The sequence below is a fragment of the Hesperophylax consimilis genome, chromosome 28, assembly GCF_061612785.1.
Source record: "Hesperophylax consimilis isolate HC1 chromosome 28, BYU_Hcon_1.0, whole genome shotgun sequence".
NCBI lineage: Eukaryota > Metazoa > Arthropoda > Insecta > Trichoptera > Limnephilidae > Hesperophylax > Hesperophylax consimilis.
The window spans coordinates 12,163,756-12,189,191 of NC_142863.1; the positions used below are offsets into that span (position 1 = coordinate 12,163,756).

At 35.6% G+C, this 25,436-nt stretch overlaps 3 protein-coding genes across 3 annotated transcripts; 2 read left to right on the forward strand and 1 right to left on the reverse strand.

Annotated features, from left to right (window-relative positions):
• Positions 1 to 2,097: 2,097 nt before the first annotated feature.
• LOC149410188 (uncharacterized) lies at positions 2,098 to 3,877 on the forward strand. The gene is made up of 3 exons (XM_089648749.1): positions 2,098 to 2,304; positions 2,555 to 2,751; positions 2,864 to 3,877. The coding sequence occupies exons 1-3, from the start codon at positions 2,177 to 2,179 to the stop codon at positions 3,841 to 3,843; spliced, it is 1,305 nt and encodes a 434-aa protein (XP_089504875.1). The 5' UTR covers positions 2,098 to 2,176; the 3' UTR covers positions 3,844 to 3,877.
• Positions 3,878 to 4,101: 224 nt separating this feature from the next.
• Positions 4,102 to 6,255, reverse strand: LOC149410189 (uncharacterized). The gene is made up of 2 exons (XM_089648965.1): positions 6,011 to 6,255; positions 4,102 to 5,544 (listed from the first exon to the last, which is right to left on the reverse strand). Exons 1-2 carry the CDS (start codon positions 6,212 to 6,214, stop codon positions 4,102 to 4,104), a joined length of 1,647 nt encoding a protein of 548 aa, XP_089505091.1. The 5' UTR covers positions 6,215 to 6,255.
• Positions 6,256 to 10,289: 4,034 nt separating this feature from the next.
• On the forward strand, positions 10,290 to 21,506 carry LOC149410190 (death-associated protein 1). The gene is made up of 2 exons (XM_089648495.1): positions 10,290 to 10,488; positions 20,156 to 21,506. Exons 1-2 carry the CDS (start codon positions 10,434 to 10,436, stop codon positions 20,407 to 20,409), a joined length of 309 nt encoding a protein of 102 aa, XP_089504621.1. The 5' UTR covers positions 10,290 to 10,433; the 3' UTR covers positions 20,410 to 21,506.
• Positions 21,507 to 25,436: the final 3,930 nt, after the last annotated feature.

The window sequence follows — 25,436 nt, forward strand, 5'->3', positions numbered from 1 at the left end:
GTAGATTTAAAACTAGAGAAAATAAAAAAAATCAAATACTTTGAAATATTGAAAAAAAAAGTTTGAATAACAAAAGACAAACATGATGATATAATTACTCACTTAGACTCCATGAATGAGGTCAAAGGAGAGGTTAAGAGCTTAAAAAATGATTTGGCAAAGAGAGGTAAAATTATTTAGCATCTGGAGACTAGACTGGCTTGCATAAAACAGTCGAACCTTGATGACTGTATGGGAATTGGTAGTGAGACAATGAAAGATAAGGATGTTGTTGTTGTGGTGTTTATTGAGAGTCAGTTGCCGTGACGAGGAGATGATGTAGGACAGATGTTGAATACTCCGGTTGCTGCGATGATGTGGTGGTCAATCGCGGGTCAGTGAGTCGACGCCGGGCGCTGGTGACCGGGACTCGATGAAGGTCAGGCACTGGCGAAGAACGTAGGTCTTCAGGCACTCCAGTGCTGACGAGACGGCCAAAGGTGCGGTGGACCTTGTAGGCGGTTGAACGGGCGCGGTGTGACCAGTGAAGATGCTGCGTGTCCTCATGGTGGTGGAAGAAACGCTGGTCAGAGACGCTGAGACCAGGGCGCTTGTAATCCGAGTAGCGCTTGCCAGGGACGGCGATCCGGACAAGGCGCTAAGATGATGTCCCGATAGAGTCCATGATGGTACGGGCGAAGCCGGGTATATGTCCTTCGTGGAGGGGCGCTGGGCCCCCCAGTTGTCACTCGTGAGATTAGTATATCGTTGGTGGCAGATTGATGACTTACTGACTACTTACTACTGACTACTGACTTGAGGTGAAGAAGGATCGAAGCGTGACGTGGGGGGAACCGGCCATGGTGGCCGATCCCTCCATTACGCCGAGTCGGAGATCTCGAGTAGGATGATGTCGCGTGGAACTTGTTGACTGGAACGATGTGGAATGAATGACTGACTGATGTACTTAGGTCCTCCACCGCTTATATAGCTGCCGATTTCTTTGTTCTCGTCTGCCACGGGTTGGAGTAGCGTCTGGACTTCGAACCCGCAGGACCGCTGACTCGGTTTACTGTCTGGGCGTTTGCATCACCCTATATGCAAGTCAGCAGTCTACGTATGATGGTACCGATATTATTATTGAAGTCTCGAAAGAATAATTGCTGTCTCGGCTGTTTAACACATGCCGTCTGGTTATGATTTTGATGCCTCTAGGAGCGGTGACATAACCGCTACAACTGTATTGAAATAACAGGAATTGAGGAAAAGACTGATGAATATCCCAAAATAACTGCCATGAAACTAATAGAAAGTGCTAATCTAAAAATAAGTTCAGAGGATATTATCTCGGTAATAATACGATATGACAGAAAACCATGTCATTCGAAAAAAAAAATCTCCTTAAAATTACAAATCCGGAAACAAGACTAAAATTATTAGAAAACGAGGTGATTTCAAACTATGAGAAAATAATATTCCTAGGAGAATCAATCTCTCATTATTTTAATGAACTGCTTAGGAAACCCACCGATAGTTTCCTTGAATCACTGAGTGCACTGCTTGACTCTTCATCTATACAAAATAAGGAAGTCATTTTATATAAGGAGACATAAATATTTAAGTAATATGAAAACTCAAAAATACATCTCACTTTTTGCTTTTCAATCATAATTTCACCTACTACAGTTTCTTCTACCATTTCAAGCTGTGTCGATTATCATACGAAAAATCTAAATATGAACCACAGGGACCTGTCTTCACTACTAATATAACAGGTCATGGTCCGATATTGCTGAGTTTTACGAGCTTTAGACCAAAGAAAATAACCAATGATAATGAAAAAATAAAAACCGTCATAGATAACAATAGGGTACATGCAGTACATGCAATATAGTGTTTTCAATGCATGTAATACATGTAAAAAATATAACTAAACTCGAAAATCATACTTAAAACCCTCAAAAAAATTTATTAAATTAATTAATTTACTTATTAAGTTGTATGGAAATTCAAATATCGAAAACGAGACATGATTGGCTAGCGAATTGTGACGTCACAACACACTCACTTGTCCCACTTCAAGTTGTTTTCGTTCCAGTTGCTTGTTGAAGTTGTTGAATTAGTTTGATTTTGATAGTCGTAATCAATCCTAAACCCATTTGTTTGTATATAACACATATTTTAAATACATACTATCATGACAGACAGTGGTTTTCTACAAGGACAGTCTGATAATTTGCCAAAAATCGACGCGATTATGATGGCAGTTTTCTTTTCGCAAATTGATTTTTTTAGTGCAGAAATGCGAGGCGTTAAAGTTTTACGGTAAGTAAATCACTATTATGATGAGTATGTAATGTTTCATGATATATATTGGATTTTCGAGCAATACTTTTATTAAAGTAATACGTTTTATATAAGTATTTACTTTTTCTAGTAAAATTTGACAGTTGTAAAACCTAACCTCCTCATGTTTGAAACTGACTTTCAGTAAAGTATAATACATATTTAGGTCTGTGAAATAGTACAAAGATATATTGTGCCTTATAATAATTAATGTAATTATAATTTGTAGATCCTGCAGAGAGAGTTACGGAGACAGTGCCATCGGTTACGTCCAAGTGAAACGTATTGGTGCCACTTGCACTGTGAAGGCCCGGGTAACTCCAGAGCACAGAGTCCGCACGAAGGCATATTCTGTAATTTTGGTATGCAACGAAGCAGAAGAAGTAATCGAGTCCTGCAAATGTGAAGATTGTCCGGCATCACAAGGTTGGTGAAAGAGAAGAGTCTTCTACTCGTATTTTTGTTTGTTGATTCATTTGTGTCCCTCTTTTCAACATTACATTACTGGCTATAATACTAATTATTGTTATTGTTTTAGGCGGTTGCAAACATGTGGTAACTTTATTATCGTGGTTGCACCGAAGAAGCGAAGACCCTCCAAAAACATCCACTCAGTGTTACTGGAAGCGGTCTAAGATGGCTGCTATAGGAACCACAATGAAATTTATAAAGGCGAGCGATTTAGGGAAAGCTGCTCCTGCTGCTCTGCCGCAGGGCGATAGATCTTTTTTAAAGTCAGTAATAGACAGCAGCATCGAGCTTGGTGTACGAGACATTCAGCTGGTGAAATATTTTATCCACCCAACGGTGATCGAAAATCTTTCCATACACAATATGATTTGTAATTTTCTGTCCAATGATGTGGGATCAACATCAGAAGATTTTTTTAAATATTGCCAACAAAATATGGACACCGTTGCCTGTCAAAGGGCAGCTCAGATGACTGTTGGGCAGTCAAACTGTCCATTGTGGCACAACTTGAGATACGCTAGAATTACCGCATCTAAAGCCCATGAAGCTGCTCATTGCCAAACCATGGAAGGCTCACTCGTTGAGAGCATTCTAGGTGCTAAACTAATAGAAACTAAGTTTCTTAGGCGTGGCAGACTTCTAGAGGCTGAAGTGTTGAAAGAAGTGGAGGAAATACTTCAAATAAAGTTTGAGAAGTGCGGCCTGATTCTTTCTAATCAGCATCCATTTTTTGGAGCTTCTCCAGATGCAGTAGGAGAAAATTACATTGTAGAAGTGAAATGTCCAAGTAGCGATACAGCTTTAAGAAGATACTTCACGGTCACCATGGACAAACCTAGTGATAAGTACATGGCCCAAATGCAATTGCAAATGCATTTTGCAAAAAAATGTAAAGGTATGTATTGTGTAGCAAAGCCAGACTTCGAAAGTTCGAAAGAAGTTATTGTCTGTTATGTAGAATACGATAAAAATTACTGTTTAGATTTAATGGACAAATGCCTAACATTTTGGTTCCAAGCTATTTATAAGAATCTTAAATTTACATAGCTACTACTAGCGTTCAAATTAATCTATTTTGTATCTCCTGTAAGTGTTTTTTTTTAGTTAAATAAAATTTTTAAAAAACATTTTCCACCAGTTTTTCCTTCACATCCTACATACAGTTTTTAACTAATATTGTAAGATATATCCTTTCATTACCCACGGTAAGGAATACAGATCAGTGCAGATGTACTAATCATATAACACCTGCACATCATCACACGGGAGGGTCTCACACAAATAAAACAACAGTTGCTTTCAATATTACATTTTAATGAGTAACCCTTGCAGGTTAATAAGACCACATACTACAATAATAATGTAATCAATTACGGGAATATGATTATGGTCAGTACTTGCATGCATTCTGAGCATTTGGAATTCTCTAATTCTACTTATGACGCGCTCTACGTGAATGCGCAATGCGGCAATCCTTTTGGACTGCTTTACTTCTTCGCGGCTAGACTGAACATTCGCAAAAACACTCGGTGGGCGAATCAGTTCGCAGTCCATCTGCTGCAAAATATGGGAAATATTTTTAAAACCCCGGTCCGCCATTACAGTCATCCCAGGTCTCAGGCATGACAAATAACCGCAGTCCTCTATAATAATTGCATCAGACGCACGACCACCATAGCCACATGAAACATAGTTTACCAGACCATCTGGTGTACACGAAATTAGATATTTCAGTGTATTACATCCTTTATACTCTGACCAACACATGGATTGGTGAATCGGATTTGAGGGCTTTTCTATTTGTATTTCTAGACAGTCTATTATGGACTGAACATTGCCATACCTTGCCCTGAAGGATATTGGTAGCTGAGCTCTTATATCGGATGTGGTTGGCCAAATTATGAGTTCCTGAAATAAAGTCGCTAATATTTTGATAGTCTTGGAGAAAACCCGTGCTACAGAGGACGCCGACAAACCAAAGTGAAGCGCAAGAATAGCGAACGAATCATCTAACCTTATTTTTTTAAGTGCAATTAATACATTAATTGTTTCTGTAGGTGCTTTGGCAACTACAATAGAAATAATGTGATACATTTCCTTAGGGATTCCTAAACAGAGTCTAGGCTTTCTCTCTATGACAAGCATGAAAGATTTTCTCATGGTCAGATTTACAAGTCCAGTATCAATCTCGGACCCATCAAAATTGTTACTGTCTGAGTATGCAGAGGGAGTGTAATCTGAATCATTGTCCTCGGAACCAGTGGACATAATATCTATATTATGATGAGTAGGCTCGCAGTAGCCACCTTTTGCAGAAACAGGCTTTGTGGGTGAGAACTTCAATGGTGAGCATGCCGTGTTTGTCATTGTTGGCACGGTTGAAGTAGACTTGCTTCTGTAGGTAACACGACAGCGAATATCTGCTTGTACCGCCTGATTAACCATTTTACAACGGCTATCAGCAGCTTCTGGAAGGGAGAGAATGGCTGTTGAAGTGGAGGGCTCCGAGAGAAGACTAGCTGCTGTAGATGTTGAGGGCTCTGGGTCCAATGGTGCGTTCCTCGTGGGCTCCCCCATTATCATCGCGTCTTGAATTAACCCGGCACGCAATCTTTTTTGTCCTGTTTGCCTTAGGCTTGGTAAAACTTTTTTTTGACAGGCAAAAATATGTGGGATCACATTTTTTTTCAATCTCATTTTGCATCCCATCATTTGGACTTCCATATAATTTTCTAAATCCTCTTGGAGCTGTAAATACAAAACAAAAAAAATATTTATTTATTGTGAATTACAGTCATAGTTACCAAAAACATTTTACATGGAAGAAAATGACATTATTAAAACAATAACTTAATATAAAATTACAAAATAATAATAAATGTAGGTACAAAATATTGTTTTTAAATTTAAATGTATCTTTTGTATTGTAACACGATTGTTAAGAGATTTCTTAACATATAACCTGAAATGACATTATTATGATAAAATATAATATTGTAAAACTATGTAGTCTAATTCGTACCCAATATAATCCACTACCCATCAGGATGAATAAGGCTTTTCTTTCAAAACATATTTTTATGTAAAAATTTTATAAGCACTTTGAAATTTTCTACAAGGCTTAACGTCGTTAAAAATATTACAATTACCCTCAGTTTAGGGCAGATTTTTGTTTTGGAATATACATTTCACAAAAATGAATTTAGCTACTTACATTGAAATGATCTTCACAGCAAGAATGACGAGATTTAGCAGAAAGTACACCATTTTTTTTAATGCACCTTTTGATCGCGTAGCACCACTTTTTACGCATAATAACATCATTTGGGACATGTATAAATAATTTGTTTGGTGTCGAAGATGTTGTATTTGTACACTTTGGTACTATACAGTATTTATACACGGTGTTTGCGGACATTTTCTTCGAAAAACAAATGATCAACTGAAGACTGACTACTGGATCCTGGCGACAATGTCAGCTGTCAAACAAAGGGTGTGTTGTGACGTCACAAGCCAAAACCGCGCGAAAGAAGTCGTTTTGGCCCTAATTTGAAATGTGAATATTCAAAACGTCGTTGAAAGATTATTTCTACCGTAAAAAAAAAATGTTTGAATATTATAGTTTGTAATTTTTTTCTTTAATTTTTGGTAAAAAAAAAAAAAAAAGTGATTGTACCCTATTAAAGGATGAATCAAAGGAGTCAGTCCTGTCATCACTAAATGTTTATTCGGCTGCAATTTTTGTTTATAAAATTTTAAAAAATACGTGTTGAAATTTGTCCGTGGTTGTTATGTTAAAATATATTGTATGTATTTTTTTCACACCATTGTCCTAAATTAATCGTCTTTTTTCTTCTAATTTTCATCTTTGCTCTTTTAAATTGATAACAAAACATGTTATTTCACATGTTATTTCGGCTTAGTAGGCACCCATTACTCATGCAACAATATTATTATTCCAATATACATATTACTATACGTGTTATTTTTTTTGTATATTTCAAAAAAGTATTTTCACGATTTCAACTCAAACACGAGAAATAATTTCTCAATTGAGTTGGGCAGTTTTTGTTAAAAATTTCTATTTTTTTCGCAATCAGCCTCGAAATATCTACATTTGTAAATTATTGTAATGTGTTTGTATATTCAATAAAAAAAATACATAAAAAAATATTATGTTGTTACAAAACGAGTAGTGAATGGCGTAAGAACAAAACAGTGAAAAAAATAGGTTTTTTTTAGTTTTTCTACACCAATGAAGAGAACTTCCTCTTGAGTTTGGTGTAGGAGATATATTTTGTGAAATTATTAACCTCAACACAGGCTAGCCCTAGTGAGGTTAGTAAAGTGTAAGTAATGATATATTTACCTACAGAGAGCGCTCAACGCGCTCGTAGAGTACTACAAAAAATGGCGCCTGAAACTGAACGAGGCGAAAACCGAAGCCATCATTTTCACGAGAAAACTTGTAAATAGAACACCTGACTTTAACATCGAAATGGGAGGACACAGCATTGAATGGAAAGATGAAGTGACATATCTGGGCCTGACCATGGACTCCCGCCTCAACTGGAAATCTCACCAAGCCAAGATGCACACGCGCACGCGACAAGCGATCGGCATGATGAAGCCAATTTTCAACAGACGAAGCCCGCTACTTCCCAAAACCAAACTCCTGATCTACTACTCGCTTATTCGCCCGGTACTGTCTTATGCGATTCCCGTATAGAGCAGTATCTTACACTCAGACCACACTAAACTACAGACACTTCAAAATCTCTGTATTAAAATCACATACAACACGAGACTCAGAACAAACCTGAAGAGATTACACGAACGAGAACAAATTCCAACTCTATACGAATTCACACACAAACTGACTGAACGCTTTTAAAAATCACTCAGACTTAGTAAAAACCCACTCATACGAGACATAGGACAATACAATGCTCCGAGCGACCTGACATTCAAATATTCACACAGACTACCTAAACACATCCTCATGGACCATGACCACATATGGTACATACCAGAGTCAGACGCGGACGAGTAGCGAGCAGTAGGTATTTCCTAAACTCCCGACTTCCTTCCTAAATGTATAATGTTTATTTATATAATATTTTATAATTTGTATGTATATGTATGTTTATTTTCTATCTTCCCATAAGTATATATTAACATAAAAACAGACACACACACACACACACACCACAAATGCAGGACATCATATACCGATGTTACTGAAGGCCGTATATGTATCAAGTTGACTACCGGCCGCTCCTTCCTGGGTAAGGTTTTCGGCGGTTTCCCTTACTCCCAAAGCATATACGGAAGGATTCCAACAATAGGACGCAGCCGAATTTTCCTCCCCGATCCCAACACAACACAAACAGACACGTATGTAGTATATGGCCGCTGTAGGTCGCTGCTGGTGCTGATGCTGAATAATACATGCAATTTTAGTAGGGTTTTTAGGTAACAAATTTTTTCCCTACCGAGAAAATACAAGGCCTCTTAGTCTATAAAAGCCAGGTAATATTTAAATAAACCCATATGAGGTAAAAATTGTGAGGCGCATATGACGCCGTTCTATTTGTATAATGAACATTAACTTTAAATTCAGTAAATTTAAATGATTCACCACTTCATGGAATATAAGAATCTAGAAAATGAAAATGAAAAAAAAATGATACCGCAAGTAAAGAAACAATAATTTAATGAATACCGTTAGCACTATATTTGACCGATAAATAATAAATAACAGGAAATTCATTAACGCAAGACCCACTACAGTGGACTCCTTATTTAATTTCGCACATAATTTAAATCAAATAAAAATTCGTCATAACAGTTTGAGGATCGTACAATCTCGGGAGTTCCCGTTTATTAGGATAAAACGTGTTTATTATTATAGCGGTTCTGTTGGCTGGACTATTTGAATCAAGATACAAGGTCAGTGTTGCCAATGCATATGTTCTAAAATACTCACAAGAGATGAAAAGATGTTAAAATTCCCCACAAAATCACATGTTCCTTCACCTCCAAAATTATAATGAAATTTGTATTTATTTTCAATTGTGTCGTCATTTTCGGATATGCTCTTTCATTCTGGCTTAAAACATAAATTTGTTTGAAAATTTACTGCGTAAGAAAATTAAATATTGATAATTATATGTTTAAATATTGTTGCAAAATCAAGAAATGCAGAGAATTCCCGCATTTTTCCTACAAAAAGGTTCCACGTAAAAAAAAACAAATCTTGAAAAATCTTAGAAATTCCCCGTCCTTTGGGGAATTTCCCACGAATTGGCAACCCTACGCATGTTAGATAAGAACGTAATTGGTTTATTTATGGAATTATGGATAAGAACGCGAGTAACGTAAGTGAATGGGTACGCAACAGATACAGGATACAATCTTATAAAATTAATGATTCTATTATTTTTACATAAAAATAACTTCTTTTGATTCGTCAGCGTCATGCTCCATGACGTCATCATGCGCCGTGACTTTGACATTGAAGCAGTTATTCCGTCAGTAGCGTGGTAAAAAAATCTGACACCAGTGAGGTGGGGTGTGGGGCTTGAAGTACCTACATATTTTCTGCCGGGATCACACGAGGACAGTACGACCCATAAATGAACCACTCACCTGTTTACCCCAGTAAGTCTCTAGTGTTCACACGTGTCGGTTCGGTGTTAAACTCGAGAACAACAAAAATAGACGGATTTTTAACTTTAGTTGCTCAACCAGAAACTTGATCAACTTTGTTGAAAGGATATGATTTCACAACTGTAAATTTCATGTCATATACTAAGGAGTTTACGCGTATATCAATATTTATTAAATTATTTACTTACTTACATGATTCCATATAATTGAGCTAGGATTCACTCAACAAACACAAGAGCCTCGTCTCTTTATGGTGAGGAAAAGCTATTATTATTTACCTTGATAACACTGTATAATATGTATAATTGTATATTTATTGTAAAAAACATACAAATATTAAATAAAAAAATAAAAAAATAGTATTAATTGGCACTATTTTCCCTCGCCGCATACTAAACTAGTCGTTTCTAGGTTTCTTATTATATTGTCATGAAGTTGACAATAAAAATAACATGTATTAAAAACGGTTTGTGGGTAGTAGAGGTAAAATTTACCCAACTGAAATCTGGGATTTTTCTATTTCGTATCAACTTTCTCTCGGGATTGGATCAAAAACTTCCCATCTCTGTCTTGGAATTTGTTTCCCCGTGTTTACACACCGCGCCACTGAGAAATGCAGGTCTGAAGGCGTCCAAAGGCGTCTACAGTCTACACCATAAATAAGCAACTAGCAATGCCAACTAGCTATGTCAACTATAATATTAATTCCTCGTTTTGCCGCTAGATGGCAACGCCTACTTCAATTAACCAAATGTTTGCCGGTTAAAATTAATTCTCCGTTGTGCCGCCAGGTGGCACCGCACACTCTGCCGCTGTCACTCGTCACTGCGTTTATCCGAATTGAACAACACCTTGTGAACACGTCGACATTTCGACCAAATTAAACAGCGATATTCCTCAGTGCACGTAGCATACATCTGTTGCCACCCGTCCTGATACCAAGTACTTTACCAAAACCATCCAACATGTCTTCAAGCGACGAAAATACCTGCCAACTGAAGGCTGGACATCCTCCCGCAGGTAATAAAAACATCAAATTCTTCTTCTATAACTGATTTGTAATTTGTGTACATGGCCATGTTTATTGACTTCGATTTATTTATTTGGGGCCGCCCGGCAAGATTATTTATAATTGCGTTCCAGTTTTTTTTTCTATAGATTTATCAAAGCGTTTCCTTTGTTGTTTGTTATCTTTAAGCAACATCGGATATCGGCATCTAGAAGCCTTGAATTAATATTGCACAATTTGATGTAATGCCATGTTATTGACTTTCTAAAAGTGTAGCTACGTAAACATCAATGTAACAGCGGACGCCGATAGTGCGACTCATTTTTATTGCGTGAATCTTCGTGTAATCGATTTATTAATAATCACTCGATTATTTCAAGACGACCTCGCAATATTACTAGACCTATCGCCCTTAAAAAGTGGTAAAGTAATGTGTCTCCATGGGCTAAGTAGAATCTGTTTAGAAAGTCAGCTTGCCTACGGGTTTCTATCTATTTTCCAACAGTATTCAAAAATGTAAATATTTACCTTGCCACCTCCATTACAAGACACTGATTATGGAAATTACACTTTGTTTTAACCTAATTACTAAAAGAAACGACTAATTATGTTTTGAGAGACTGATGATAAAAGATGCATTAACGTTTCAGTCCTCTGACATATTGACATTATATTTCTTAAAGAAGTTGTCAGAAAGTTGGAGAATTTGTGTGTATTTCTACTTCTCAATAAAATCGAAAAAAATTGAATATTTCTGAACTTATCCAAAAACTAAAAACTGATTTTCTAAGGTAATATAAAATACGGGGAGGAATGCAGATCACGCCAAACTCTGGGAATTGAATAAAAATGCACTTTCTAGATGAGAAAAGTGTGTAGAAATTCATTAAAAAAAGAATTAAGGCGCGGAAGAATAAATTGAGGGAGATACAGCCGATCAAAGTTTAATAAATTGCACTTCGCGATCTGATATTATTACCACATTATGACAGTCCGCCGCCATATTTTGTCACGAAAATCAAATTAAAAACTTTTAATACTTTTGAAATTTCAGCAGTGCCATCCAAAAAATAAAAAGTGTTGCCATATAATAATATCAATGCATGGAAAATTCTGAAAATTAAATATCATTTGCCAGATTGGTAGTTTATTATTTAAAATCTTGTAAATACTTAATTTATGTATATATATAACCTAACCTAACTGTGATTTTCTATAACAAAAAAATGACCCTTTAATAACGCCCACTCGCGTCCCCTTTAGAGTTTTATCCCAGTTTTCAAGTAGTTTGTGGGCTACGCTAGGTTTGTATAGACGGTTTGTGATTTAATACTAATACCTTTTTCCATGTTATTTCCTGTTACACAAAATTGCCCCTTTAATAACGCCCACTCGCGTCCCCTTTAGAGTTATATCCCAGTTTTCAAGTAGTTTGTGGGCTACGCTAGGTTTGTATAGACTGGTTTGTGATTTAATTCTAATACCTTTTTCCCATGTTCTTCTGCCTACTCTAACCCAAACTAAAAACCTAACCTATTTTGTAAAAAAATATTATTATTATATGGCAACACTTTTCTTTTTTTGGTTGGCACCACTGAAATTTCAAAAGTAAATACATAGTTGTTAATTTGATTTTCAAGTCATAATTGATAAATAAAACATGGCTTCTATGTATCGCGTACGAAGTTTCAAAACCCTATAACTCAGTTAATAGTGCCGACCCCCACCTAATTCTTTCAGATTCGGATTCCCCAGCCCTAAATTAGTCTAAATCAAGTTCAATTTCGGTTATACTCCCATAAACCGAATTTTACCCTCAGATCGCGAAGTGCAATTTTATTAAACTTTGATCGGCTGTATCTCCCTCAATTTATTCTTCCGCGCCTTAATTCTTTTTTTAATGAATTTCTACACACTTTTCTCATCTAGAAAGTGCATTTTTATTCAATTCCCAGAGTTTGGCGTGATCTGCATTTCACCCAAAATACGCTTTCGAATATTATTCTTAGTAATAAAAAATATATTATTGATATACTAAAATTTTGTTCTTCTGTGGGTAACTTCTATATTTAAATATAAAGCGTGTTGTTTTCTTTTTCTAACACCATTTAGATCAATTTCTCACCAGTGGCGGTTCTTCCCTCAGGTCAATTGGTGTACACAGTAATAATCAATTATGTGCAGCAAAACAACTGGTCTTATTCTTAATTTATTTAAAATGTAACGCGAAACAGCGGGGGCGGCGAATGACTAGCAGTGACATCTGTTGTCTCTAATAGAAGCTTTCATTCACAAGTCCACACGATTCGCTGGGTCAATAAGAATGTCCACTTTGGCATCTTCTGTCCCTATGCGCGCCATAGAATAAACGAGATGGCACTATATTTTTCGTCAAAGTAAAATTAGGTACCGAAGAAAGCTTATGGACGCTTAGGTCATGACCGTGGGGGAGACAAAATGATGAATATTATATGTTTTACAGAGATGGTGACATAAACAAATGTGGGTTTTTCATTTTACACGCTTGTAGTTTGTGGAACAACGGTTGTTTTTCAATTGCATAGTTCGGGAAAGGTTTGAAATAATTATTTATGTTGTTATCGATTTAGAATAAAGCTGAAGAATGAATCAAAACAAAAAACGCAAAAGATCATTGTAAAATAGAATCAAACTTTTATTTTATTTACTTAAATGTTGTGCACAACTACATTTAAACTTAATATCTTAAAAATGTAATGGATTGTGTATTTATTTCCAATTTACTATATTGACATAATATGTATTTAGAGTCCGCGACGCAACAAATTGATATCGATAATAATATATGGGCATTTTTCGCAATATCAAATAAAGATTAGCCACACATTTTTTTCAAATGACCTACAACGTCTGGATCCTTAGAGCTGCCTCTGTTTCTCACCATGAGAGTAAGGGAGATATAACCATTTTTATGAGACCATATGAAATGTTCCATAAAGCGAACCAATTAGCTTGAAAGGTTAAACGATACCTTTGCTTACATTTTGGATTTTTTTTATTATGTAGTGAGATTTACGAATGTTTCGTTTCAATCTAAATATGCATAATTACTTAATTTACCAAAATTAAGAGCCTAATATGTAACCTATTTTGGGAATGTAAATAGTTGTTTCTTGTAGAAACTGTTGAAAAGATGTGTAATTTCCATATTATTTACCTAAATTTGGTGTGGTTAGGTAAATAATGACCTTATCTAACTGATACAAAGTGTTTTTAAAATAAAATGTCCATATTAAGCGTGTCCCTATTTTCTGTTTATTTATCAAAAATAATGTGAATATTGCACAAGAGTATCAACTCTCTGAAACCAGTGGGACTTTGGCACCCCCAATTAAGGTATGTTGTAACGATGAAGGGGAAAGTGTTGGGGGAAAATGATGATCAGGAAGTACCTGGATATTCAGGTCTGGAGGTTTAGCACGGACAATCGATAAAGCCCTACGTCAATACAATATTGATGAAAATCCGTCATCTATGGTCAGTTATAACAAAATATGATTCTGACAGTCGTTAGACAAAAACCTCTGCTTTTGGCACGGCCTCCAAGGTGTCAATACAGGATGTATCGGCACGTACCCGACAAACTTTAACCAACTATTCCTTAGCATATTTGGAGTAAAAAATCTTATGTGCACTTTGCTGTCCGGTAACGTTTTTTTTTAATAAAAAATTTATTATTCATATTTTCACCACATGTCACCACTGTTTTATCCTTTGTCAAAGTTTGAAAACCCATCTGGCAAATATTTTATTCGAATTCCGTTGAATAATGCACGTGTGTACCTATATTGGCGCACACTTACAATCACAACGAAATGGCACGGCACCATTCGTCTCATTTTTAACTATTATTATTTAGTGTGTGCGAAAGAGCGAAGACGCTTTTTGACATACTTGCTTATAACAGCTGTTGAACACGAAACGCAATGCCAATGACAGTGATGTAGTGTGGAAATTTTAAATTTTTTTGTTTTTAATTGAAAAAAAAGTGCTACCGGACAGCAAAGTGCCCATAACATTTTTTACTCCAAATGTGCTAAGGAATAGCTGGTTAAAGTTTGTCGGGTTAGTGCCGATACACCCTGTATACACAACTTTTTGGATAATGTCGTTCGTTATGCAAAATTACTGGTTTATGTATGAATACAGGTAACTAAGTTCTTAGAATTGAAAGAAATCGTATACACAATCCATATACCTAATTAATTCATCTAAGAAGCGATCAATTGATTCCATTCCGGCCTGGAGGAAGAAAAGTGGTTAGTTATGACCAGAGATGTGCTTTATTTCAAATAAATCCATTTCAATGGAAATGCAAAATGGGTATTTTCCATTTTGCATTTTAAATGCTTTTCTAAAAACCATTTTGCATTTTAAATACTTTTCTCAATGCATTTTCCATTTTAAATGCTTTTTTGCAACATTCTTCCTACTTTCTCCACTCATCTTTTTTTCATAAGCCCCAAATATCAGTCAATCCTCAACCTCGAGAGATAATTTACATTTGTCAAGTTGCTCCCTGGTAGGAGCCCTGGCAATTGAGTGATACCATTACAAAAAATACTGATTCAAATAGGTACTGAACATGGGGCCATGACGCTGTAATATTAAATGTTATATAGCAGTTTCTATGTTTTTACGTTGGCAACATTAGTCCCGCGCAAATTTTTTGTGGTTTCATAATCTGTAGTCGTGGTGTTTTTGGATTTACCATCATGTAATATGTTTGTTCTACATTGATGTCCATTATTAAATGACAAAATTGTTTAAAAATTCTATAATTATTTTAATTGTTTGACCTGAGAAACCATTTTGCATTTTCAAATGGAAAAGTTTTGACCCATTTCCATTTTGCATTTCAAATGGTTTTGGGTACCCATTTTGCACATCTCTGGTTATGACTAAATACCTCATGAAATAATTAGTTGCTCTTTTAGTGTCAAAAAGTACATGTGGACTGCCAATTAAACTAAAGTTATCGTGTTAATTTATTTGTATTTTTAATGGTTACGTAGCCTTCTGACGTTGAGGAATGTCAATTCATAGAAAATATCTCCAGTGTTGCTAGCATATGTCAATTTGTAATTTATTGCATTATCAATATCAGTCTGGCTATCAAAAGCGCGACTGTGCTCGGGAAATCGGTATAAAATCACCGGCAGTTACGCATATCAATCTGATACTGTAAAGTTATCGATTTCAATGTGCTAGATCCCCTGGCCACCAAACACAGCTATTGTTCTTGCTGCAGAATTTCTATCTTTGTGTCACCTGTTCCAAATCCTTGTATTTTTTGTGAAACAATGAATAATCAATATCATTGATCAGAAATTTTTTTATTCCCAATATACGTATCCACTTATTTTTCTTTTCTTGATCATCAATATCTGCTGCTTTTCCATTATCATTAAATTCAATAGCAGTCGGATGCCGACACTGAACGCGTAGTTCGCTTAGTTGGTGTGATTTCCACCGCGGATGCCACCGTGAACGCAGATTGGATGCCGTGGTTTGAGCATACCTTTACTTCTGGTGAAATTGAACAACGTTGTGAAATGTCAAAATTCTTTCTTGAACAGAAAATCAATTTCATTTAGGCTAGTCTCACATTGGTATCTTAGCAGTGTGATTCAGTCGAGTACATCGTTTTGTATATTATATAAGTCGCTGATGTGTATATCCCTGCGATTTACGTACAAAATGGTTTACGCAACTAAATCATGCTGCTAATAATAATAATTGGATAATTTGTGTAGCTTCATTTTTGTGAAAAATCACCTCAAGGGCGCTGTGCTATTGAATATACTATTGAAATTATCAAAAAGTAATCTTCCTCTACCATACCACGTACTGAAGAGACTCCAATTCACCTATGGTGCCAATGTCCTGCCCTGGTGGGAACTAGGCTCAGATACCTGGGGAGACATACAGTAGAACCAGAAGACATAGCCACATACCCAATAACAACCCTGGTGAACTTTATTAAAGGGTCTGGGTTGTTGTTAAAGGATTGAGGTAAAATGGGAGATAGCATGGCCTAAGTGTTCATGGGAACTACGTGTAAACCGTCTCCGCCATTAAAAACAAAACAAAAAATACCGCGTATTCATCACACCAGATCGAATCGCAATGAAATATTCCTAGTTAAAAAAAAAGTTCGGACTAAGAAACTACATTTATTTTCAAAACTCCACAACATCCTTTCTACAGATATAAAGTGATTAGATAAGATTAATGATTACAAATCTCCAAATAGTATAAAATCAAGTCGCTATCCGCTTCTGTCTGTTTGTGTGCTTAGTTTTACTAAACTACGCAACCTATTTTGAAAAGGTTTTCACTATCATTTAGAGAATTTCTTCAAGAAGGTTTATATATATTAATTATAATAAATGCATATTATATTTATCTAATATTGAAATTTTTGTAATAGAGTCGTAAAATAAATTTGTCAGGCGCGCTTACATTGCTAAAGCTGGCTAAACCTTATGAGATACATAAAAAAATGTACTACGGAATTGTATCCGTTAAAAAGGCCTACAGAAAATTCCGCGATGGTATATGTCTATGTCCTAAAGATATCCCCCAAGCCGGGTACACGTCAGCTAGTCAAGAATAAAAAACTGGCTGAAAGAAAAAACTCTGAAAAAACATGAAAAAGAAAATAAATAAAGTAGAAGTGAAAAACTTTAGTCGGCCTCAGCACAGATCACCCTAGTGAGGAGGTCTAAGAACTACAATTTACCATACATAAATTCACATCATATTTTGTATGTACAACGTTTAAATAGTCACTATAAAAAAAAAATAAGGAGTCGCTAATGTGAGACCTAGGTCTTATTTACTGCCGACATCAGTTTTCTTTCAAATCGGTTTAAATCACACTGCATGGGATTATTATTATCTGCTTAGTAAAATCATATAATTTATTGGTCTACATAAATTACATAACTTATTCTGTTATCTCTTCACTCTGGATAAGAAAAGGGATAACTGTTTTATCTACTAGAGAGGTTTTTGGTTCAATACATAGACATATGAATATTAGTAGACCTGCCCTAAGTGATTAAAAGCGTATTATTCCCCACTCCCCATAACGGTTCCATTAGAGCCGGCTGTGCTCGTGTATGGCCTCAAGTGAATTTAGAAAATGTGACGTCATCATTCTTGTGCGAACTATGGTCGAGGCATCATCGGTTCATTTTACGAAATAACACGGCAAAATGGTGGCTTGTGGTATGAAAACTTGTAAAAATAGATGTGAAAAAGAGAATAAACCCAATGGTCGTATTACATTCCATATATAAGCATTATTTTACTTTATTTTAAGCATATTCACATTGTATAATATGGATCAGTTGTAGAAACATATACTATTACATCGAGATACGTCTGGACGCGAAACACAAAGCTGGTTGGTTGCTGGGAAGTAAATTATGAACATTTATAAAAGTGTCTTAACTAAATACGTAAACGAAATATTCGACTCTGAAAATAGAAGAAATTTATTTTGCCAAATTTGGACTTCGCAAATTTGTTCATAACGTGGCGAGTAATTTGCGCTCCCATGTAAAAATGTCTATTCATTCAAAAGCAGATTTTACTTTTAAGAACTAAATGGTGATATTATAATGCGAGATGCCTATATACTGTCAGATTGATTTATTGACGAATCACAGTCAGCTTTACCCCCTTCGTTCTTCAACAGTTGATTTTACCCCTCATCTTTAATTTCTAGTCTATATATTCATATGTCTGTGGTTCAATAACAATTATAAAATAACCCCGGGCCCTTTATTTGCTTTTGCTTGACTTTGATATAAATTGTGGTTATGATGTTCCCTGTCACCATGAGGTATAATGAGACAACTAAGGTTATTTAGCCAGTTTATGGCATCGGCTCCAAAATCTTTTAGGTCCCATTTGTGCATGACAGCAATGAATACGGTTTAGTGAATGAGGCCCATATGTTTAAGGCGAGAGAAAACTCTGGTAGGTAAACTGTTGGATCCACAGACCAAAAAACTGTAGTCCATAAGGACGAGGGAAACAAAGTAAATTGTGACTTCCTTTCAATGATTTGTCAATAAATGAATCTGAATTTTACAGGCAACTCGCATTGTGCTAACACTATTTAGTCTTGGAAAATAAAATCATCTTACGAATTACTAGTCTTTTACAAAGTTGCACGCATTGCTCGCTACGTAAAAAACCTACTAGAGATTTGATAGTACATATTAGATGTTTTGGTTAAAAATAAAAGTCCCACAATTCAACTACGCTGCAAATCATTACTTTACTATAGGCGAACATTACTTTTCTGCTCAGGGTGTGGTTATTCAATGAGCTCTTGACGGCAAGAATACAACTGATGTCGTGGTTTATTAAAGAAATACTGGTAACCCTCCTGGTAATAAAATGATTTGTCACGTGGTTTGCCTTCAGCTCGTCAAAATGATACCCTGATTTTGCGTTAAGGCATGTCTATATCTTTCTTGGTCTGTGGTTGGATCCAAGATGCTTGTTTTTTTTACGCCATAGATCTGCCACTGATAGTTTCATCCTCAAAGCTGCAAATGGTAATTATCAAGAAAATTCAATTCAAAAGAAATTTTAGAGAGAGTCAGTTTGTTCTTTTGGCTGTTTCCAAAAACGTTTATCTCAGGAATGCTGGGTATCTGCAGCCTTAGTTCTAGGAGAGATATCGCACCATTGCTTGTGGTGCATAAACTTCGTAACGGTTTCTTTGCAGCATCCGATAGCTTGACTGATAGGATTTTAGCGTTTTTAATGAGTGCGTTTAGCAAGGCCGCTAACATGGGCTTCTGATTCTTCCCAAGTGCAGAACTAACTTAGTAACTTAGGAGTAAGTCTTACTTACTCTAGGTTAAATTAACTGCCTCGGAGGAAATATGTTTTGTTCCATTGTTGGTTTTCTCATTTATGTTACTTTTATCGTTTTTTTATATTTTTTTTGGTTAATTTGTGTCTTTTTTGCGATATATTGGACCCTAGAGCCTCTGGTATTTTGCGATGCAAAGAATGTCAAAATAATCATTGCGTGGGAAATATTTTCGCATTACATTCGATTCCAGATAAATTCGCTGTTTTTTAATGTATTTAAAAATAAAGTACAATTTTGTGAAAGTAGCTCAAAGAATCTTTTTCAGATTTTAGTATTACAAATCGACATACGCAATTAAAACTATTAAAATTTAAAAAACGCAAACATAATAAAATCGTTTATAAAAAAACTATAATTACCACTTTACATTAAACTATAAAACATATTTAATTCGACAAAGGTATTTTGAAAGTTAGGTCACTATACAAAAAAAATATTTATTAAAAAATTTGCAAACCTTAAAAATATTTTTCAGATGCTAGCCAACTGTTGTTTCATAGAATTATTTCAAATTTTTGGGAGCATCTATGGTAAACATTTGTATGCTGACTTAAAGCGTGGTTCTCTCTATTTCTAACACTCTTTAAATCATAAATCTCACCGTAATACAAACTGAGATAGCATGACTTTTATGAGTATGTTTCAAGCTGGGAGAAATATTTTCCAAAATTGCTCTAGATGTTAAATAACCTGTTTTTGCAAAATAAATATCCCTGTTTGTTTTAATATTTCAGTTAAAGCCGGAGGTATGCGCATCACCCAGCATAAGGAGGGGCACAACAAGCCCGCTTCCAAGGAGATAATCGGGGACGTGACGGGATTGTCGGGTCCCTCCATCATCCCCACTAACCCCATCACCATTGGGGGGGCCCCCGCCAAGCACGCCTCGGACTACGTGCTTGAATCCGCCCAGGCTGCTCACAGCCCCAAGCCCGTGTCCAACTTCGCCATGAAACCCCAGAGCAACATCAACCAGCCCAGAAAGTGAACACAAACTATAATATGTTTATTTTTTTATCTTTTTCAGTTTTCCTATTGAATAAAAATTATACCCAAATTCCACTACGCTCTAAGTTCCTGCTGTTGAGAGCTCTATTGTAATATCTGTTATTTCTGATGCGTTCTGATTGGTACACAGATACTCTCAACACCACTCTGCTGAAGAACACCGTTCAGCATCTAAATGTTGCTTAAATTTGACATCTTCAGTTTGGTTTCTAAAATGTGTGTTCGGTATTTCCGAATGCCTTAATCCCACTGGCACCAGGCAGCTAGTAATGTGCGGTATCACATGAAATAAAAAGAAAGCATTGTTTTTGAGAAAAACAGGTTACAATGGAAGCCATCAACAGTACAATTTTAACCCTTTCCACAAAAAACTATTCATCAAAACAAAATGTATGGCATTTAGTACATGGTAATGGTTTGTATTACTGTGTTTATTCCAGACCACTGCCATTTTAAATGTTTTGAAACAACTTTTGCTTTTAATTAATAATTTGTTTATATAACCTTATCGGATGTTTCAAATTGATAATAATAAATTGATTGACATTGCAAAATTAACTTGCAACATTAAATAAAGCCACAATTTCTGCAAGACAGATTTTCTATACAATTTTTGCAAAGTTGCATTTACAAACAAAACCGGGTGCAAAATTTCATATAACATTCCAAACAAAAACTATCAATTTTTGCCATAGAAACTGCACCGACAATTAAAGAGACCTGTTTTCGGACTTTTTGCACTTGTAGCAGGGTTTAGCACTAAAATCTGATAAACCCGGTGCAGTTTCTACAGCATGGCTTATATTAATAAAGATGGCGGTGATTTGAAGCATTTTGACAACACCACAAATGGACATTCTACTTTTACTGTTCTTAAAACTGAATAAATGTGAAGTCTGAATAGTTATGTTTAGTGTTGATGACTATATAATATTATTTTTAAAAGATTGTTAAGTCTATTAAATATTAAAATAATTTTATTGTGTACTAGAATCAAAGACATTTTTTATTATAAAAAAAAATAGATTCTAAAAATTAAAATGAGTTGATTTTTATTTTCTTTATAGATTATCTAGATTGTTTTTTATGCACATTTTTATTGCACAATAAAATCTTTTATCAGGGTAATTCAACTCGTTACCAGTGTTAACTTAATTTCGTTTTTTTTAAATTATTTAACTGTGGATTTTTCTTAGAAAAAAAAAAGATTTTTACATATATAATGATTTTTACGTGGTTATAATTTCCACTTTGGGACCATAACATATAATTTTTAATTTGTGTTTTTTTTTAATATTCTTTTTGGCTTTTGAATTCGTCAAAGAGAAAGTTTTTTTTTCATTATAATTATATTTCTTATATTTTTTTTATCACAATATTAAAATAACATTTACCACCGAAAAAGAAAGGTTTTTGAAGTAACTACAAATATTTTTATTTTCCTTACTTTTATTACTATAAAGGGATTGTTGTACAAACTCATATGAATTGTGAAATAAAAACGATATAAACAAAAATGTATTTTTTATTTAATCATTATTAATTAATTAATAATCTCTCGGTAATCCGCCGCTCTATTGTCTGACAACTACTATAATCTGCCATTAAATACTTCGATGACAAAGCATTTTATCATCTTTTGGGGAACCAATGAGGAGTGGAGAGGAGAGACGAAGTCCTCTTCCATCGTGGGGCCTTTAGGGGACCAAGGAGGGGTGGAGAGGAGAGATAAAGCTCTCTTCCCCTTTGGGGCCTTCAGGGAACCAAGGGGGATTGGAGAGGAGAAATGAGACCTGGGAATACACATTGTGGAACCAGAAGACAGCCACCAATAGAAGCATCCAATAACAACCCTGGTGAATTTTATAAAAGGGACTGGGTTGTTGTTAAAGGAATGAGGTAAAATGGTAGATATCACAATGGGCCTATGGCCTAAGTGTTCACGGGAACTATATGTAACCCGTCTCCGCTTTATAAAAAAAAAAATAAACAATTGGTGGCACACACATTTTTCTGAAATTGGATGGCACGATATTTAAAAAATTACAGTAGTTGAAATACTAAATAAATGTCGGTACTATCCAAGTATGATTTGGCTTATGTGTTAGCAGTGTTGACTCCAGTCCTTGTGGAGGAAGGTACAATCTTCGGACAAACCAACATTTTTAGAATTTAAAACTTAACAGCAGTTAACCATCTCAAACATCATAGTCATCTTTGACAATTTGCCATTTCAAAATTGCAATTATATTTTCAAATACAACTGTGCTATAGACCACTTTATACGTTAATACCTCGCTTGAGATACAATGATATTTCAAAAACCTTATCCCGTGTTGATTTAAATTTCATTGTTAAAAGTTTTTTCTTCGATTTCTGTTTCTCCTTTGTACAACATACAATAAAGTATTGAAATTCGACCATTATAATCTGTAACTAAATATATTTATATGCTCTGTATTCATATCTTATGTGTGAAACTATTAAACCATTATTTTCTTTCAGTTTTATATTGGTATCTTTGCAAACACCATTCGACCAGTCCTGGATTAGTCAATAGGCCTTATAGGCCGCGGCCTAGCGGCGGCAGAGTTCAGGGGGCGGCACTCGCTCGCTTTGGTAAGCCGTGTATGCGATTATAAACAAAAAAGTCCCTGTGGATAGACAGAGTTTTATAACTATTAAGGCGCTAATTCCTAGTACTTTAGTTAGATAGGTACTTATATTTATGCTACTGCCCGGGCTGCAAGGGTAAAGGGTGGCGGGCGACGCCACATTTTGTACATTGTTTGTTGGCGAATTTTAAGTTAAGTGGAAGTGCGTTTTTGATTACGCTCCAGTTTCTGTTCACAGGGGTGTGAAAGGTGAGTATGTTAACACAATAATAAATAATACTATTATTATTTGACCGGTCAGTGGTTGAGTGGGCATAGCGCTTGGGTCTCACCCGAGCGTCGCGTGTTCGATTCCTCGGCTGGCTAAGTCCTCCATCACAACACAAGCAACATTTTCGGCTTTCTGTGGTGGTAGTAGGAGATTTTCAAACATTGTTGGGTTATTCGTAACCCGGGAATGTTTGTCTTTCTTTTTAAAAAAAAAAAAAAAAAAAAATATTCTGGTTCTGCTGGGCTAGATAGATAACGCTAACTAAATGATTTCGGCTCGCTAACAAAAACAAATATTACTCAAGTTTCAAAAACATTAAAATTCAGAGTGTCTATGACCTTTATTACAGCGTCATCTAGTCCAGAACCTTTAAAAGTGGGCGTTTTATATTTTTTTTATCTTTTAACAGATTTTTCGAAATACTTCATATTCATATACTGACGAAAAATGAGTGATGGAAGGAAGCGGCTGAGTGGTGCTGAGTACAGAAAGATATCAAAATTTAAAAAAAGATGAACAACAACATGCTTTTCAGAAAATCAGGAAAATGGAAACTTTTTTTAAAAGTGAAAACAGCAACGATTCATTAAGTATTTCACAAGAGAACTCAGGGAGTGGGAGTAGTAGTAATAAGGAAGATCAAGGTACTGGTATTCCAATTGAGCTGGCGAGTATGCATCATCTCAATCAGTCAGATCAGCCATGTTTAGTAAAACCTGTTCGTCCTTCTGTTTCCTACAGTGAAATACCTTCAACAAGTGGCAGGAATTTGAGGTCACGCTGTGAAGAAGTGTCTCTTGTCGCGAAAACTACTGAAATACAATCAACCACAAAACTGAACAAAGATCCAGCCTTATGGGAAATAAACGATTCGACGAGAGACATTATTGCAAGAAATGGTTTCGAACAATACAAGTCCTGTGATTTCACAAAAAGTGGGAGAATGTATTCCGATCATCGCCGTTATTTACAAAAAAATCTATTTTTCAGAAAAATGAAAAATAATTAAGTAAAAGAAAGGAATTGGCTTGTCTATTCGGAAAACAAAGGCTCCGTATTCTGCGGACCCTGTTTGGCATTTGGATCTATTGAGAACAGGACCCAATTTGACCAGCAAGGTTTCAATGATTGGAAAAATGTAGAAATTCGAGTAGCTCAACACGAAAACTCTCCAAATCATAAGTCCTGTATTCTCGCTTTAAGATCTAGAGGTTTGATTCACGGTTGTATTCAATCTTCACTAACTGCCCAAATAAACGAGGAAATTGCTTATTGGAAAAACATTTTAAAGAGGGTCGTTGCTGTAATGAAAGGATTGGCATCAAGAGGTCTCGCTTTCAGAGGAAGTAATGAAAAATTTGGTGACCCGCACAGTGGGAATTACATAATGCTACTTGAATTAATAGCAGAGTTTGATCCATTTTTAGCCAAGCATATTGAAAGACATGCAAACCAAGGATCTGGAACTACTAGCTACCTATCAAAAACTGTCTGCGACGAGTTCATTTGCTTAATGGCTGAGAAAGTACTGAAATGCATTAGTGATGAGATAAAAGAAGCGAAATACTTTTCTATAATTGTAGACTCTACACCGGATGCAGCACACGTAGATCAACTGACACTTGTGATTATATATGTTTTAAATAATAGAAAGCCATGTGAGAGATTTCTTAAATTCTTACCTTCTGTAGGACACAAGGCTCAAGATATATTTGATGCCATTACTTTAGAGCTAGAAAAGTTGAACATAAATCTAGAAGACTGCCGGGGTCAGTCATATGATAATGCCTCTAACATGTCAGGAATTTATAATGGTTTACAAGCCAAAATTCAAGAACAAGTACCACCTGCCATGTTCGTCCCTTGTGCAGCTCATTCATTAAATTTGGTGGGAACCTCGGCCGCTGAGTCTTGTACAGAAGGCCGTCACTTCTTCATGTTGCTGGAAGAGGTATATACTTTCTTTGTGAAGTCAACCGATCGTTGGAAAAAATTGGCTAATGAAATAGGAAAACGAAAGACGCTGAAGAGAGTAAACCTCACACGTTGATCAGCAAGAGCAGATGCCTGTCAAAGTGTAAGAGATTCCTGGGATGAAGTACTTACGATTTTAAAAATGAT